We start from the raw sequence: 19924 nt of genomic DNA, 5'->3' as shown, positions 1-19924 counted from the left end.
GTTCTTTACATTGTCACAAAAATAGTAAACATCAATTTGAAATTTGGTGAATGGACTTGATTCCTGATTTATAGGTAAGATATACCCTTTGCATGTATATGGTTAACTTAACTGGTTGTGTTACAGTACATTTAGAGAAGTTTTGGTACTGGTATATATTTACTACCCATACTGCAGTAAATAATGGTTGGAAATGCATTCTCCTAATTTGCTCTGTGAACTTAGAAAGCACTAATGAATGAACAAACATGGGTCACTGAGGGACCAAATTCCTTACTATTCACATTAACTTTTTCCATGAAAAGTTTCAAATATAACTCTAATAAAAAAATAGAGTTTTCAAGGCAAACTTTTCAGCATAATTTATAGAGGCAGATTTAAACAGAAGACTCAATAACCAAGCCATACTAAAAAATACAATTAACTAGGAATTAGCTCCCTTTTCTACCTTGATGTTAAAATATTTAGTGGCCTTAGCAAAAGGCTGAAATGCCACTGGGAGTCCCGTAAGCACACGGGGACAACCCAGATAAAGAGATGAAAATGTCTCTTTATTCATAAATTTTAACATGTTCAGATTTAAATTAAGAGGGCGGCTGACAGGGGTGCATGGTAATGCTTTTTGTTTGTTTGCCATTATAACTCTGAGTGGGCATGAACTACTCCAGAGATTTCAGAAAGTAATTCCGCAGAGGTAGTGTGGCCATTACCAGGATGATCACACTGAATTTTAGGAAAGGAGTTGAAATGGCTCCCACAAAGTACTACTGCCCCTTTAACAAGTAGACGAGTCCATTGTGGAGAGAGTCAAGATGCTCCTGTCGTTGGTATAGAAAGGATCCGATGCACTCCATGATCTAAAGTAACAATAAGAGAAAAGTTTGGCTCACCAGGACCTATGTTTCAATTGAGAAAAAATTTTACTCTAAAACTTAGGACCAAAATGCGATTTGAGTATTAAAATAAGCACTGATTGATGCATTTTTAAATGCTAAAGATAAGTTCTTCTTACTAGCACTGAAGGACCAAACATTATACAAAAACTTGGGAAAAATAATGCTCTAGTCATCATATAAAAATATTAGCCAAAATTCATTAGCATTAAAACAATTTCTACAGGTAGCAAAGCATGAGACACTCTTAAAATCTTAATTCAATAAGAAACAAGTTTGTTATTAAGAGGTATGCACATTTGGTTTTACTGAAAAGCAACTAGGCTGTATTTTGACATCACGAAAGCAAACAAACAAAAATCCCACTTACCAAAAGCTTTGGAATGAAACAGTAGTATGTTCATATTATATTATTATTTCTCTTCAGGTATAAATTCTATTCTAAAGGTTTTAGCATTAATTAGCTTGAACAAAGTAAATGTTTTAATTCAATAGGTATCAAAGACACCTTGAACGAAGTAAATGTTTTGACTCAATAGGTATCAAAGACAGCTAGAAGTCACTAGGGTTTTCACTTAACTAAGAACAAATGATCCTCTACTGGTCTGGAAAAAGTTAACTACTGTCTGTCTGAATGATAAGGCCATAAGCAATTCATTATGTAATACTTTATTTGCAGCTGTACCAATTTCAGCTAAAATAACTTAAGACTAAAAATAGCCTGCCATGCTTAAAATGGCCTAACCTATTTCAAGGACAGTATTAGGATTACCAAGTTAAAGGTGGCCTTTCTTAGAAGACTAAAAGCACTTAATAAATACGTTTTATGTAACTTTTTCCAGGGTTCCCACTTTCCTTAAATAGAGAAGTTAGAGAAAGAGATTAGCACTTAAAATGGCCCAAATTCACTTTTATAAAAAATCTGCTGTTTCCTAGAGACTAAAGTTTGTATGTAGTTCAATTATAAACCGATTAAGTGAGCACAGTCACAATGAAGATTGGAACCTAGAAACTTTACAAAGTTGGCAAAGAGGAAGACAAAACAAGCAACAACAATACCAGTGGTTTACAGGTTCTCTAATTTTACTAGTTTCCAGAAAACTTAAACAGTATCTACCTTCGTTTAAGAAGGGCTTGCTCACTACGGTCTCTAGCACCTAGAACTGTGCTATAGTAGGTACTCAGTATTTGTAAAATAAATGAATGGAGTAAGACTATGAACATTTCTTAGAGTAAGTATTTATGCAAGAAAAAGTATGCTCAGACACACATGACAAAACATAACTATAAACAATACTCCCAAACTGCCAATATTTTAGTTTTTCCTCTTTTCCAACCATTGCTTACATAGAAGAATCTTATTAGGTAAGGTTTCCTTCATTTTTGATCTTTTCAAAGCACACATGTGCATTCATATTGTTAAATATCATATTTGACAGACCATTAACACCTGAACTACATATTAACTATTAATTCCTTTCTACTTAAAAGACAGTTTTGATTAGGATAAAGTAACTGTTGGTAAATTACATACAGAAAAGCATTTATTGCTGAAGTACAGCCCTTTAGAGTACAACATGTCATATCCTTTATATAGCACCATGATGCTATCTTTGAAACAGAGCTTGCAATATGGCATATTCCTTTGACAACATCAATTAGTAAAATATAAATAGAATTTTTGTGCCTGGATGGTAAAACTTTATTAGTAAAGAAATCTGTCATATGAAAGCACTAATTGTATTTCTCAGGAGATGACCATTACCTCTTATGTTTAATTAATGTTAATGGAACAAATATCCAAAGGAGTCTACATCTTGTAAATAGAGGTATCAGTCTTGCCCTACCTTTTAAATTAGACATGAGAGAAATGTAGAATAGACGCTATTCCAAAAGCAAAACAGAATGCCAAATATATTTCACTAAAACAATTACAAGTAAAAAACGAATGACTTTTCAAAGTTTAAATATAATGTTAATGGACCCATGGCAATATTCATATAGCCCTTAGAAAAGCACCAAGTGGTTCTGAATATTGTATAGTTTTATCCACTAAAAAAAAAAATAGAACAAATCTCAAAAGACTTTTTAGATTATTCATTTGAAGAAAACAGGGAGATAATGACAGTAGTAACCGACAGCATAACCTGAGATGCTGGACAAAATTGGAAAGGTATTTATAGTCTGTCAAATAAGATATTCATTACTGTTAAACATTTTATTAGAAAAAAAAACTCTTAAAAAAGAAAAAAGTGAGATACAATTTTAAGGGGAAAGAAGTACAGATGAGAAGAGACACCTTCAACAGAACATGCAGAAATAAATCCCATAATTCCTTGGGCAGGTTCAAAAGGGATAATGCAGCATAAAAATGGTTATGTGAAGAATAATGGGGTGCATCACCTAAATAGTTGATATCCAGAAAATGGGAATATATATAAAGCAGAAAAATATTCTGGGATCATTTAAAATTAATTCTAGTCTTTTTTTAGTAGTTAGTGAAGATGTATATTGTCATTAAAGAGAATTTCGTGTTGAAAAAGTTCTAAAAATTCTATACAAGTTCTACAGTAGTCTCTTAGTCTAATTCCCACCTTAGTTCTGTGCAGTAAAGCTGTCTTATATTATACATTAGCTCTTTCTGGAACTTCCTTTGGGACACTTGTTGGCCTGGGTACATGACAGAACTACTTTCTTATAATGCATTTCATAATACAGTTGTGTAAGTCATAACATACAAGTCCCAATAAATTTAGGTGCTCATAGTAATTCTTACATGTGGAATAAAATGCCTACAAAATAGTATCACAGCATTATGGAAATATTTTTGATCACATTATAATCAACAAATGGGGTCTGAAACCACAGACATGTTATTAACATAAGAATGCTCTTTATAAATGCAACTGTACCATAAAGAAATGGCCACAACTAAAGGCAAAGTGGGAACTAACAAGTTCACCAGTAAAAGTTACCTGAATTCTATGATACAAGAATGATGTCATATTCATTATTTTTAAAACATAAAGTCAACCAAATATTAAAAATTCTTATCAACAGATAAGAGTAGTGCCTCCTCTGCCCTTTATTCCCTGCTCCTGGGGTCTTTCCAACCTTTTCCCAGGCGTGGCACATGTAGAAAGTGATACTATTCATGTGGCACGCTGTGGACAATGGAAATGACCATCCATTCTTGCCCATCCGTAACCCTTCATGAACACAAGTGCACTGCTGCTCTGACTTTGAGACTTTGATATTATTCACCTAAAGAATACCAAAGTGTGAAAAAAATTATTTCTATTCCTTAATATTCCCTAAATAATAACATGTCTCTTGGGGAAATGTATAAAGAATTGAATCAATTTCACTTTTAAATAATTTAAGTGGTATATACCAAAAAATGGTATTTTTGTTATGATCCAAAAGAGCAAATCTAATTCAAGGAACACATTTGGGAGGAGACAAAAACACTAAAATTCTTCTAAACCATAATTTAAAGAGCCTGTTCTAACCTATAGACTTTTAATTAGACCATAAATACCGAGTAAAAACTTAAAAATCATAACTTATTTTAAAACCTCATTATACACATAAAAAGGTGTAGGAGAGCAGAATTTCAGCCTTTTATGTTTATAAATACCTCAAAGTCTCAAATGAGTGACTAGACAATATACATGAAGAATAAGAAAGGCAAAATCTTTTGACTTTACTATTATGTGTAGATTATTTTGTAAATACAAAAAGCAAACATACAAGCAAAATACAGGAAATAAAACAATTTAGGTATAATCAAAAAAAGAAAGTTATAAAAATAAAACGAGTACCAGATACACACTCCTATTCACCACATTTGAGAAAGACTGTAAAGCAAGATTTTTTGTTCATTAGATGAAAAGTCTCTTCAAAGGTGCTTTCCGTTCCTTTGTTAGTGAAAGAACCCTCTACACCCTAAAGCCACAAAGTGAAATACCATCAAAGAGTGCTAATAAAGAGCACACTTCCTGCTTCAGTTGGTAAAACCAGGGGCTGACTTATTAGGTATCTAGAGATGCAGGTTCATCCTGTTCCAGTTTATAGGATACTCATCTGCAGCAAAGGCTACTTAGAGAAATTTCACACCTGCTGACATGGGACGGACTACATCTTCCTATTACTCGTTCCAGCATTCTTCCAACAGATGCGCACGCTGTTTCTCCTTCTGAGAAACAGCACATGGAGTCCAAGCACTTGATACTTGAATTTGTTTCAGTAAGCTGAAGGAGTTGAAGGAGAAAAATATTAGTTATTTATAGATTTGAAATTCCAAAAAGCATTAAAAAAACTGCAACAAGCACTTTAAAACCAAAAGTAATATATACATGTTTTCTATAATATGGAAATGTATAGAAGGCTTTAATTAAGAGTAATCATACAAAAATATTTAAAAGGCACTGTGTCCTAAATTAGAGGCTGAGTAAAATCATTATATAAAACAAGTACCTGGATACTATATAAATCTGCAAAGATTTTGCATTTTAATATCTTACTATATTATGATTAAAATGATTTATTTACATCAACCACTCAGAGACTTAATGAATTCTCATTCTTCTTTGAGCTTTTGTTTAGGTGAAATGCTCCTGCAACTTCAATTAAAAATATCTAGTAACTGAGAAAAGTAGAGTTTAAATTATTTTGAAGACTGGGAAATAACCAGGCAGGACCAAATCCCAATCTTCAACAATAACAACAACAATAGTAGCAAACACCTTATGTAGTGCCAGGTTCTAAACACCATATAGATATATATATACACATCATAAATAATTCTTGAAAAAAGCATCATCTGCCTTAAATTGCTAAGCAACTATTAAGTGCTAACCATGCCAATAAGTTCATCTTGCTTTTGAAAAATTAACTGATGATACATTATTAAAATAAAGAAGTAACTAAGTAGTACTATTTAGATTTAAAACTGAATTAACTTCTGTAAGCTTGCAAGGTTTATATTGATTGAGGGATAAAAAAACCTGGCAAGAAAAACTTAAAGCCACAGTACTAATAATTTCAATCCTGTTAAAATAAGGGGTAAAAAATGGTATGACCACATAGCCCAATGACTCCCAACCCTGGTTTTGACACAGTCAAGGGTACACCTAAATTCCTCAAGGGTTATCATTTTGAACTTATTTTTCACTCATTTTCCTTTACATATATAACATATTGCATAACAAATCTTTCAAAAGCGTAGAGGAAGGAAAACAACAAAAATAGATTCATTAGAGTGCTGCAATTCACAAAGGCTGGGAATCACCAAGTGTCGAGTGTAGGCATGGCAACAGGGGACACTTGTGGAGACACTCACAATGGACAGAGGACACAAACATGATGAAACGTAAATAACCTGGCATTCCGAACCTAAGCAACTGGTGAGGTCCTGCAAAATCCCTACTCAGAATAATGCTGCCAAATACCAAGCAGTGCGAGACAACTTGGTTCCTGTTAGGCAATGAACTGATTGCATCAATGTCCTAGGATCTGCTAAGCACTGAGAAATAGCCAAATTTTACTTATTCCTTCATTATAATACCCTTGGGTTTAGGACTGTTTACGATACTATTTCTTAAACTGTGTATTATGAGATATTTACAGACATTGCACACAAAAAAGTTCTGTGGCCAATTAAGTTTGAGAAACACTAGTTCAAGGAATGTCTAAACAGACTTTGTGAGTAAAGGACTGTCAGTAAGTCAGGTTGTACGGTCAGTCTCCAGGGAGAGAGCTAGACATGGTGCAATTCTCAAATTTGTTTTTTTCAGTAAACTCCCCTTCCTCCCCTCCCCAAATGGAACATTAATCAACACCAGGAGGAACATTAATATTCAGTGGAAGATTTTAGGAAATGCTGGTTTAGGTAACAGGATTTCACCAGTTTCCCAGTTTCCTCCTTGGGTCACTGGGCTCCAGCTTCCTCCACCCCAAAGCCAACCTCTGTAGGAAGCAGGACTTTAGAGCTCCCACATGCTCAAGGATAAAGTACTACACCTCAAAGAGGCCTGTAGGGCCCTTTATAACCTGATATCAGGCTGCCTTTGCTGCTCTACTTCTAAATGCTCCTGTTCAGTCTCTACACAGCCAACCAGGCACTGCTCCCTGCCTGTGGGTATGTGTCAGGGCCTGTCACCAACTGGGGGGCAGACTGCTGACCCCTAACACCAAGTTCAGTTTAAATACCATCATCTCTATGAAACCTCCTCCACCTCTCCAACTATCAGTACTACCTCTTTCTCTCTAGATTCTATTCCAATTCTTGTTTGAATCATTTAAACGACAGAAGCACTGAACTTCAACTTATACTTCACTGAGCAAGGCACTGTGCTGGTTCCTAAAGGGGACAGCAACCCTGCCTTCAATCTGTTGAGTAAAGGATAAAGAAAAGGGTGGGAGATAAGCCAGGAACAAGTCATAATGGCAGTTATATTAATGGAATGCTTACTATGTATGTGCCAGTTAGTATGTAAGATGCTTCTCATGGATTGCCTCATTTATAACCACCTTTTTGGACAGGCACCAGACTCATACACATTTTACAGATGAGGAAACAGAGAAGTTAAAAATATGTTCATGCTCACCCAGCTGGGGCTTGAGTCTTGGTTTGATTCCAGGGCCTAAACCTCTTTACCATGCTGTTATACTGCCTTCTTATAATTATGGTATGAAGCAGAGTACAATATTGAAAAAGAGGAAGGAAAGCTCAAACCCAGCTGTTGTTGTTGGTATTACTGGGAGAGCATGAGAGATTTGATGAAAAAGATGGCATATGAAGACTGGATGGGATTTCAATAGCTGGAGATGGGAGAGTAACAGCATTCCAGGCTATAAGCAGAGAGAATGAGTAACTGCGTGGGCAGAAAAGTATGATGTGCATTTAGTGCATGTTTAGCATAAGTGTAGAGAGAGTAGTTGTTACTCCTACCCCCTTGCAAAAAGACCAGTGTGACTCAAAGTGTGATCTATGGATCACTGTTGGTCTGAGAACACTGTTACTAGCTCATGAGAGACAAGTGCGTCTGGCCCATGAGAGTAAGAGATTAGACAATTTTATGGCAATTTGACAGAATACTTTTGTAACTGTTGAATCTAATTTAAAAAATGGGGCTTATTTTATATATCTTTCAAATTTCATTTCCTAGTAATTCATTTTTATTGATGAACTGGAAATGAACAACAACAAAACAAACAAGAAAACAAACTGGTCATTCACAACATTTATCTGGGGAGCACTGAACTAGACCAGAAACTTGAAAGAGCAAGGGGTTTGGTTCTTCTTAGCTTAACAACATGTGCTTTACTACTGCTGGGGCTCAACCAACTGACAGGGATTCACTAAAGATAACATCCATAAGGTCAGCAGCATTTGAGTGTCCACATACATGCAGAACACTGCTTAGGTTTGGATCTGCTTTGCATTCATCACCTTTTACTTTAAAACCTAAGGACAAGTATTAAACTAAGGGCAACTCAACACAGAGAGTAAACATCTTAATATGTCAAAAATATTATACGGGGCTTCCCTGGTGGCGCAGTGGTTGAGAGTCCGCCTGCCGATGCAGGGGACGCGGGTTTGTGCTCCGGTCCGGGAAGATCCCACGTGCCGCGGAGCGGCTGGGCCCGTGAGCCATGGCCGCTGGGCCTGCGCGTCCGGAGCCTGTGCTCCGCAACGGGGGAGGCCACCACAGTGAGAGGCCCGCGTACCGCAAAAAAAAAAAAAAAAATATTATACGGGCTTCCCTTGTGGCGTAGTGGTTGGGAGTCCGCCTGCCGATGCAGGGGACACGGGTTTGTGCCCCGGTCCGGGAGGATCCCACATGCTGCGGAGCGGCTAGGCCCATAAGCCATGGCCGCTGAGCCTGCGCTCCGCAGTGGGAGAGGCTGCGGCGCTGAGAGGCCCGCGTACCGCAAAAAAAAAAAAAAAAAAAAAAAAAAGAAATGACTTTTTCAGATCACCTTCTGAACTAAGCAAAATATATTTCCTTTTTATTCCCTAAGGAGAAAGAAAAAACCCAACTGTTTTGAAAATGCTGGTTAACTGTGTTACTGTAAAGCTATCTATAGAAAACACTATAGTGTTCTCTAGCAAACCTCCAAGCTCCATCACTTTTCCATATATACATATTTGATCTCATATCATAGCTTCCAGTATAACCGGGGGTGGAGCATTTAGACCTCATTTCATTCAAAGTAAGGAGAGGGAGTCATTACCTTTTTAAAAAAGAGACTATTAATAAATACTAGAAAAGAAAACAAGTAACAGGAGTGAGACCCTACCCGGTGGCACTAAACAGTAACTTTTAACTTAACAGAAATTTTGATTTATTGGTAAGACTCACTCTCCACCACATTTACTTCCTAGAAACAACCACGTAACTTAGAGCTAAAAGGGCTGCCAAGCAAAACAACTATGGAGCTCCAACATGGGTATGTATGGCTAATAAAAATTTTCATCTTTATAGAACTTCCCTTTTGAAATAAATTCTGGCTCACTGCTCTTATTTCCATTATTTTCACATCAATGATGGTAAACATTTAGAAGTTTCTCCTGTTACTTCTACGAAAATCTTCCTTAAATTTTCTAAGTGTTGGAAAACTGTCATACGTTTCTAAGTTTTTTAGTCACGCCTATGACATTTTACCCTATCAAATCAAATAAAGTTCTTTAACTTTAGATAAAAATTATTTAACTATTGACCATATTTGTTCTTTTGCCTGTAAAATTGTTTTATATACTTCATAATCAAAGAACACTTTGCTTAGCCTTAAAGGAAATATTTGGAAAGAAGCCTTAAACTATAATTATGGAGGGAAGAAAAGGCATTTAAGGAAATGATTTTCTTTTAAATGTGAGATCAAAAGTCATCAAATATTACCAATTTCCATATTTGGCTAAGAATAATAAAACCCCTACAACAAGTTAATAGCTTCAAGTTCTTATTCAGAATTGGAAGAGGTACCTGTTTAATGATGGTATTTAAATAACTGCTTCGCTTACTCAAGGCCTCTTTCTCCAAAACATGCTGTAAGCTCACATTTACTTCTCTGGACTCCCTTCCCTTTCTTTCTCACCAAGTAAAATAAACAATTTTGAAAGCCAATTTTAAGTATAAATAAAATACCTCTATACTGACTTTTAGGGATCTCCAGAATGAAGGAGATTTCCACATGTGTTGCCTTAATTTAAGTGTGAAAATAAGCATACAATATGAATTCTATTTATTAGGTAAGCTTTTTTTTTTTTTTTTTTTGCGGTACGCGGGCCTCTCACTGTTGTGGCCTCTCCCGTCGCGGAGCACAGGCTCCGGACGCGCAGGCTCAGCGGCCATGGCTCACGAGCCCAGCCACTCCACAGCATGTGGGATCTTCCCGGACCGGGGCGTGAACCCGTGTCCCCTGCATCGGCAGGCGGACTCTCAACCACTGCGCCACCAGGGAAGCTTATTTTAATAAACTTGGCTTATTCCTTGTTTCAAAAAGACTGAGGCCCCTTTATTTTAATGATGTGATTGCCAAATAACAGTATCTGACTAGGAATTTGTAGTTTAGGTGAACAAGAGTATGAATTATCTGTGAAAAATGATAAAATCTCCAATTTTAATTTAATGGAGAGGGTAAATCAGAATAGCAACAATTAACTAATCAGCACAGCTGATGTTAAGAAATCAGTTTTCTAAGTATTAATCATTCACAGCATATCTCATTACCATTTGGTAGAAATAATATCAATACTAATATTTTTCTTCATTTTGACCTCCAGATGAAAAAGCTATTCAATAAGTCAGGACAGATTTGAAAATAACATTAGTTTTGTAAACTGTCACACTTATCAGATATGCATCTAGGTCCTGCCTTATTATTATTAGTCTTTTAAATGTTCGATTGTATTTGTTTACAAAATTTTACTCATTCAGAAAAGTGTAGCTTTTAGTGGCCAATAACTAAATACAGGCCATTAAGGTTTTCTGTTCCTTTTGTAGTTCACTGCTTTGTTAAGTGAAGCAATAGCTGTATGTATCTTTGTCACACAAGACGAGGAAGGTGACTTGTAGTTGGCTGATACTGCTTAAAATGTTTTTTGTTGTTGGTGGTGGCAGGTTTCAGGTCTGGGGCTTAAGCGTCCTGGTTCACAATGAGAAAGGTCAGTAGCCGTAGCATCCTGCTGATATCTCTATGGTAGCTAGGTGCAAGCTGGAAAGAGGGCATCCAGAGTAGGGCCAGGAATCCAGAGACAAAAATGTGACAGAACAATGAAGGCCTAAGAGGCAGGGTGACACAGAGGGAGATGACTAGGAGAGTCTAGCCCATGGCAACATTTAGGGCTCAGCATAGTTCTGCCAGATTTGGCAAGGCTGACCAAATTTTGATTAGAGAAACAACTGCCATTTCAAGGCAGAAAATATAGGAGAGAGATATTATTTAATACTTACTTTTTAAAAAGTGATTTTTATCTCAAAATATATGCCCAAGACAGAAATATATGAGATGAGAAATACTCAAGATATATTTCATTCAACTAATTAAAATTCAGTGAAAAGCAGAAAAAAACTGCAGATCAGGGTAAGCACCTCCAGCAATTTTACTAAAATCATATCCATGGTTTGAGGGCTTTTCTACTTTCTTGTTTATAGGAAGAGAGACCATACGTCACAGGATGATAAAAGAATTCACTTATCATTCCTTTGTAAAAGTAACCATAACAAGGCCCCTATTATTTAATAGGGGTATTCTAAGAACCCAATTCTCAACTGTTCTATACATTTTAATAGACATATTAAAGTAAAGCAGCATCATATCCATGTCTTTTGAAATATCCACTTGAGCTTGAATCTTTGGGGAACTTTTATCGCAGAGGACATAATTTCACAGTATTAGCACAGTCAGTTCCCAAATGGATTATGTGCTCTGGGAATTAACCAGGACATCTTATAAATCCCAGCTAGCTTCCCCTCTTTAATCAATGAGTTATTCAGCTGAGTTTTCCTTGTAGCCAATGAGGGCATGTTCTAAAAACTAAAAATCTTTCTATATTTATCAAAGCAAAATACAAGATAAATATATTATGAAGGTAATCATATGGAATATCCCAAAACAAAATAAAAATTCAGAATTGTTTTGAATTTCTTTTCAACTAATAATAATAATGACTGGGAGTTGATTAATCTTCAACATTTTCCATTTTCGGCAATTCACTAAAGGAATCTAATTTTAAAAATATGTCTTCCAGAATAATTCACATTTTTTCAAATTATTGTACCTGTTCCACTGTCTGATTTATAATCTTCAAGTAGCTTTGTTTTAAAGTTTCACCATTGATGAGGGTTATCTCAGATGAGACAACAGCACCTTCTTGACCAGTAATTAGAATGTACAAAGTGGCAAACAGCCCAAGTAAAAATATAATTACTAGTGGTAAGAATTTTTATCTTCCATGGTTACTACCAATTAAAATATTTTGCATATCCCAATTAGGTCTAGAAGTGGTTGTTAGGGTTTAATTCTCAAGAGGGAGTGAATCAAGTCCTCAATTAATTCATACTTTTTTATTACAAAAATGTAATTATGAAAGTTTATGAAAAGTAAGAACTGAGAGTTTGGTGAATACCAGTCAACAGAAAATTATTCAGTACCAAGTCTAAGCACTCACTCATTTGACCATTCAACCCAAGAGGCAGACTTAGGTAAGTAATTCAGTGTCTAACTATGTTAACATGTATAAAATGACACATAACTACAAGTGGGAAAAGTGATTTGGGAAATAACAGAAATAGCATGACATATTTTCAAAAGAAGTGAAAAGGAATAAATTCTTGAGTATAAGACAATAGGTTAGAATTTGAAGTAAAGTAAGATTTAACACTATAAATCCAAAGGAAGATTAATGAAATACTCAGATACGGACATATAAAAAATGTAAAGATCAAAAAAAAAAAAAGGTAAACAAAAACAATATATGAGAAACGGTGAAGGAATTAGTAAAGTAAAAACTGAAATGTCAGGCCAGTTCTCCCATAGCATGCCCCAAGCTTGAGAACTTAGCGGATATGTCCCCAGGAAGGTCCAGCGCAGTACTACCTAGTGCACGTAAGAACTGTCCTGCTGGCTGCAAGCCTCAGCTAGCAGGTGCCTACTGTCCTCCCCTCTGTGCTTGCTTTCAGCAAATTCATATGCTGAGCTGACTGAACCCTTATCTTCTTCCATCTGGAAGGACAGAAAAGCAACAAGTCTCATATTACAGAACAATACTCTCACTGTATATTAAGTTTAGTATCAAAATAGCAAGTTGGGGTCCACAATCTGTGAGGCACAAATGAAAGTTCACACAACACCACATTCATTTACTGTCACAAAAGAGAGCAAATAGTAGCTTCTTAAGGAGCATACAACAGAGCATACAAAAAAAAGCCATGATATTCTGGTGCACAAAGTTAAATTAAAACCAGGTTTCCATCAATAAAATTAAATTTCTTCTATTAAACTAATTCCTTGCCACCAAGAGTTAGGGTTCTTATTGCAAAGGTATGTCCCATTTCGCATCTCTGATGCTCCCTCTCAGACTTCTCTACTTTAACTGGACTTCAGCAGAGTGGAAGGGTCAATCATATGGCCTTTCAAATGTTAGACATATGAGTAAGGGGGAGCTTGACTTGATGTAGTAAACAAAATTAATTTAATCCTTAATTTGAAATATATTTTTAAAGTGAGTGTTAACTTATATAAATTTCTACTCTTTTGCTTTTCCTATTTATTTATTTATTTTTTGGCTGTGTCTTGTGGGATCTTAGTTCCCCAACCAGGGATTGAACCCAGGCCCTCGGCAGTGAAAGCGCAAAGTCCTAACCACTGGCCCACCAGGGAATTCCCTCTATATTTTAAGTATTAGAAACCTTCTAAGGAGTATGTGCCCAGAGCCAAGCTAATTTTAACCTTTCTTAAATTATAAAAAAATGTCCTCAATAAATAAAAAACAATTTTTCCCCTCATTTCTATGTGTTTTCTCAGTCTTAGGACTAATCAATAATTATTTCTATAAAAAATGCTATAGTAAATTTCTTACATACATAAAAAATAAAGTAGTAGAATTCCTTGGTTTCAAGAGTATAGTAAGTTTATGTAAAGGTAGATTATTATTATAGTTTTGCCTATAACATAAAGGAGTGTAAAATACTCAAAATGAGTTTTCTTTTATTCAAAAGAAAATTATTAATAGTTTGTGTTAATGGTCCTTAAGAAGTACTAACCTGATTAAAGATTTGAAAGCTCTTAAAGATATTCGATATATGCACAATCTTCCTCTCTGTCACAACAGTAAACAATTAAGCTACCATGGATCACACCCAGGACTATCGTTCAACATAGTTCAAAAACAAGATGTATTCAAAATCCACAGCATGCATCAACAGACAGATGTTTGTGGACACTTGTTCTTCATGAAGCTATGAGCAAATGCCCATCCAGTGATCATTCACCACTCATGTAAGCAATTGTTATTTCTGCCTGGCCTTTGGTTGAGCACAGTTATTTCTTTTTGTTTTTCTCTGATGCTGATAATAAGCATATAGACCACAGTAGGTAAAATAGTCATTCGATAGGTGAAGAACCTAGAGGCTCAGAAAGGTGAACTAATTTCATTAGGATGTACAGGGTGCAGGGCCAAGGGCATGCTGTGCTAGCATTCAGGCCCACCATCTCCCCAACAGGGCTCTTCTCCCTTTGTTACACCACCTGATTGGACAGTGCTTACAGGAAACACTACCTGACTCATGTACCCTGCTCTCATTGTGTTCCTTCATAGATGAATGTTAAGCTTACTACTTTATTACACTATTAAGGAGAGTGGGATCTCTTTAATTTATGATCTCCGTGTATCATTCTTTTTTAGTCTATCATTGCTCAAAAAATGTTGCTTGATTTGAGCCACCATGATATGAGAAAATATGATTTAATAAAAACATTAAGATTATTCACAATGTAAAATTTAATCCTCACAGAAGTGCTTGCTGGAGTGTTCTTTTTTTTTTTTTTTTTTTAAACATCTTTATTGGGGTATAATTGCTTTACAATGGTGTGTTAGTTTCTGCTTTATAACAAAGTGAATCAGCTATACATATACATATGTTCCCATATGTCTTCCCTCTTGCGTCTCCCTCCCTCCCACTCTCCCCATCCCACCCCTAATGAGCTCTCCTATTGCCTTGGAGCTAAATAATTAGATGTTTGAAAATGTGATAAATACACACTGTTTTCAGAAGGCACATATAGATAAAATGTGATGCACATATTTGGCTCAACCAAAGGTGAAGGCAAATCTTCCAAGTTTGTTTTGATTTTAGTTCTTGTTTTATACATGAAATTTAGTTGACTACCACTTAACCACCCATTTGTATACTCATTTACAATTATTATACCTTTGTAATTCAAAGTAGAATATTTCAAAAATCCTGATGCTAATAGGAATAATAAAATCGAAAGGTTTGGTAAAATTTTCAAACAGCTCAAAATTATGAACTCATAGGATTACATAAGAAGTTATTTAAGCAGTGCTCTGTCAAAGTCATTTGTTTGATCAAGTGAACATAGATGGATTAGAAACCTTGAGAATAAAAAAGAATTAAAAAAAAAGTATGACTAAAAATCCAGGGTGAGAAGTTGAAGGGTGCCAAAACAAAACAATCAGTTATACTACTTTTCCTTTTCAAACCAGACTGGAGTTAAAATTAATATATAGCTTTGGCATCTTAATATGAAAAGTTCTAGGATTTAAACTTTCATTCTCTTCCATCAGGACATCTTCGGATTACTGATTATTTTTTGTGGAAACTGACAGAATGGATCTGTCTGTGGAGATAAAGGTGTACATATGAGATACAAAATGTATTGTTAAAATCTTACCTATTGTTTAAGCAAAAAAAAAAGGAAAAAAAATTAGGACACACTTTTGCATTATTTTAAAATAATTTGTAGTCAATAAACCTGCTTGAAATCTAGAGTGATTTTTTTTCAGGGCTGAATTATTTATACCAATAAAATAATTAAAAAGTAAAAGAAAAAAGTATTTGTTCAATTTATAGATGCACTAAACAGCAGCAAGGATATGAAATGTTTCAGCAGCCATTACAGTGTACAAAGACAAATATACACAAGTATTTGCAACACAGATTAAGGCAAGATAAAAAATGGGCAATTCTCACTTCCAAGTAACTGAAACTTAAAACTTTCAATTTCTGTAGCTTAAATTACTCAACATGCAGGAACATTCTTACGTACCAGTACGACAAGCAGAAGCATTAGAATTGTGCTAGAAAAGGTAGTTAAGGTATAAAATATATAATAAGGTACAGATCTCTGTCCTGTTATACTGAATTTTTGTCTCAAAGAAATGGATATATTTTTTAGGTTTTAACATGCATATTGATAAAGGTCAAATTAGAGACAGAGCTGTGCTAACAAAAATGCCCCACTCTTAATTCATGCCTCTGCCCATCTTTTGAATATTTTTAAATTGACCTTTAGCATGCAGAAGAGTTAATGAGGCTCTACTCCTCCTACTCTACCTAAGTTTGCTCAGCTGATTCCTTGCCCTCGACAATGGCTGCAGTGCGATGAACTCGTCACTGAAAGCGACTGTGTTGGAGTACATCTATAAGTGGACAGAAAAGGGATGGGACATACAACAAGTCAGTGAGCTGTATTTATCACCTAAGAGACAGACACAGGACAAGCTTTGTAAAGACATTTGTCCCTACAAGAGTAGGATATATCATACATGGTACACATACATAACTGACATTTGTAGGGCCATTGGCTTTGCTATCAAAAGAATTTATTCTTAATACCACATTGTTATTCTGCAGAAAAAGCTCAAAATAAATGCTGACAACTCTTCTTTTGATATGATTTTTCTTGCTACTTTTGGTAAGCAATGAAGTAAGTAGTTGACAACTTTCTAACAACTTTCTTAACATTTGAAATCAGAGGTGAAAGTACAAGGCTGAAATAATAAAGATTACTGACTATAGCGAAAGAATAATGTCACACACGGGATATGAATGACCATATACTGTCTCGACAAAAACAAAAAAAATCCCCAGTAGGCTAGAAAATCCCTGAGTGGAAGTCGAGATTTCCTCTTTAGATTATTTTTATTTCCATGTTTATTTTTTATTGACGTATAGTTGATTTACAATGTTGGGCCAATCTCTGCTGTACAGCAAAGTGACTCAATTTTAAAAATATATATCACATTCTTTTTCTCTTTAGATTAGATCACAGTTGAACATCCAGTCAAATCATTTAAAAGGAATTTAGTAGGGTAGAAAGGGAGATTATACTGGCTTTCATACATAGAAAAATGATTGATTTTTTAAATCAACTCCATTTTTAATCAATTTAGCCTATGGTAAAATAACTAAAATATATATAAAGTACTTTTAACTTTTTCTTGTCTAAGGGTCCGCCTTAAAGTATCAAATATTTCCTGTGTAATCCTTTAAAAAGAGGTCTACAAAAATGGTAATAAGGACTAATATTCTCACCTTTTATTATCATTAAGAAATCTCTATGAAAAGATATAATGCTCTGCCTAAAGAAAATTTCTAAGGATAAATGTAAATAAATCATTATTTACTTTTATAAAGAATAAGTTTTTAAGTGATGTCATTAATATATTTTGGTGAAATATAACTTTATATAGCCAAGAGGGCAAGACAAATATGTTCTCCATAAAGGTCTAGAAAAAATATAATAGACAATGTATTAAAAGTAGTATTCTATTATCATGAATATCTCTGAAGATTAGAAAAAAGATAGGCAAACCTTTCTGACATATTTAAGTAATATATTGCAAGGTGGAAAAGTCTGCCCATACTGATATAAATATATGCATAGGCAGACACAGTAATCAGATTATGCAAAGTTTTTCAGCCCCATCTGAAGATCAGTATCAGAGCGACATCCTCATCGTTCTTATAATTATGTTCTTACTGAGGACTTACTACATACAGACCCAGGGTTAGGCACTTTATATTAATGATCTCTAACCATCAAGTAAGGTAGTTATTATTCTGATTCTACAGAGGAAGAAACTGAGGCTTAGGGAAGTGACTTGATTAAAGACATACATTTTATAAGTGGTTAAAACAGTATCTGAATTAAGTTTGTCAGGCTTCAGAGGCCTATGCTGCTTCAGTGGTGTTAAAATGTATATTGGCTAGGACTGAGTGACCAAAGCAAACAAGTGCTAAAGAAGTGTTAATATGATCAACTGAAATGAAAACCAATACACTGTTTAAGAAGCCTAACTCAAATCACTAAATACTTAAGAAGCACTTATTCTATTTGTAGCATGAACACACAACTAAATTTCCAAAATTTGCTTGGCATATAGCAAACATGCAAAAAACAAAAAAACAAAACAAAACCCCCCCACAAAACCGTCAACCTAGGCAGAACTAAATGATTAATAAACTCTGTGTTTACAAGGGCATAAAAGTTGATTAGAATGTACTCTTGAGGACATATGTTCAATGTCATGATACGGTTAATAAGACAAACCAATATTTCTAGCTTATGTACAAGTCAAATACACAAAAAAGTCAAATATACTAAATAGCTATCATTTCTTGAGGATATACTCTGTGTTTGAACATTATTCCATTTAATCCTTATTACAAATGTAATGAGATAGACATTTGTCATAATTTTACCCATGAAGAAATGGAGACTTAATGTTACAGAGCTACTCAGTGGTAGAATGTGGGTTTTGAACCCACAACTATCAGGCCCTAAACACCATATTCTTAAACACTATGTAACATACTATTAATATCTGCTGTAGTTTAATATTATTAGTAAGTGTTTAGTGAGAGAATATATTTTATAAAAATCCATTCTGTAGAAGTTATTTAGGTTAAAGAACTTATTTCATACTTTTGTTGAAAACAATATGACCTGAAGAAGCACTACTGAAATTCTAATGGTTCTGAAGAAATGGATATATATCCCAATTATATATATTTGATAGAAGGCTGTGATAATAGTAGTTAAGACATATTTATACTATTATTTGGATATAACTTGATAGTTTTGTACTTAAAGCCTAGTTCTATTAATAACACAATGTAATTTTTAAAAATTATAATTTTTCAGGAGTCATAAAATTCATAGCAACAACTTTAAAAATATCACATGTAACAATATTTATATTGCAAAATACTTGATACAGGAATAGATAATTTCCTATTTTCTAATATAAGCAAATTATAATGACAGCTATTCATCAAGACTCCTAATTAAAAAGGTATTAATATATAAAAAGTGGTTACCTGTGCCTTTTCAATATTTGTAGGATGAAACTGTCGGTCAAATACTTTCTTCACAATATCAAGAAATAGGCATGTAACAACCATGAGAATTATGGCAAACCAAGCGGAACCACTTGACAGGAGCTGAATAAATACAAAGTACGTATTCTGGGAGCTCAAAAATGGCCTGCAAAGAAAGAAAGTGGGCTTATAATAAAAGAAGAAACCGACAAGACAGATTCTTAAATCAAGACATTAAGTAAACCCACTATACATGAAGGTTACAATTTTAAGAATACTCCAGGAAAATATTCAAAATGTGGAATCAGTGTAATTTAATTAATCAACTAACTAATAAAACATGGTAGATTTTAATTGTTAAAAATAAAATCCAATTTAATTCATTTGAATGACAACCATGGTTTTTATAATTAGGAAAGTGGCAAATAATTGACTTATCCTATCTTAGTGTTAGGATAATTCAAAAGAATTATGTAGTGAATAATACAGACTTAAGAGACCAAAAAAGCAAGAAAAAGTATGTAATAAAATATTTTCTACTAAGCAACTACAAGCTTGATTACCCAAATTTTAGGTTGAAAAGCTCTACTTAGAGGATCTTCTCTACACATGGATTTTAAAATAAATGTACTCACAAATATTAGTTCTACATAGTAGTAGGTATTGTCAAGATACTCT

The 19924-nt window shown here is 34.5% G+C and overlaps 1 protein-coding gene across 1 annotated transcript in view; it reads right to left on the bottom strand.

Moving 5' to 3' along the window:
* Positions 1-775: 775 nt before the first annotated feature.
* The window catches only part of ATP11B (ATPase phospholipid transporting 11B (putative)), a 118874-nt gene continuing 99725 nt past the window's right edge, over positions 776-19924 (bottom strand). Inside the window, exons 31-33 of the mRNA XM_065875823.1 lie at positions 19247-19412; positions 5013-5146; positions 776-857 (exon numbers count right to left, since the gene is read on the bottom strand). Of these exons, the coding sequence (XP_065731895.1) occupies positions 776-857; positions 5013-5146; positions 19247-19412 (382 nt within the window). The remainder of the gene's footprint in view (positions 858-5012; positions 5147-19246; positions 19413-19924) is intronic.

Source organism: Phocoena phocoena, chromosome 4 (assembly GCF_963924675.1).
Source record: "Phocoena phocoena chromosome 4, mPhoPho1.1, whole genome shotgun sequence".
In the NCBI taxonomy this organism is placed as follows: domain Eukaryota; kingdom Metazoa; phylum Chordata; class Mammalia; order Artiodactyla; family Phocoenidae; genus Phocoena; species Phocoena phocoena.
This window is presented reverse-complemented; position numbering and strand designations above follow the sequence as displayed.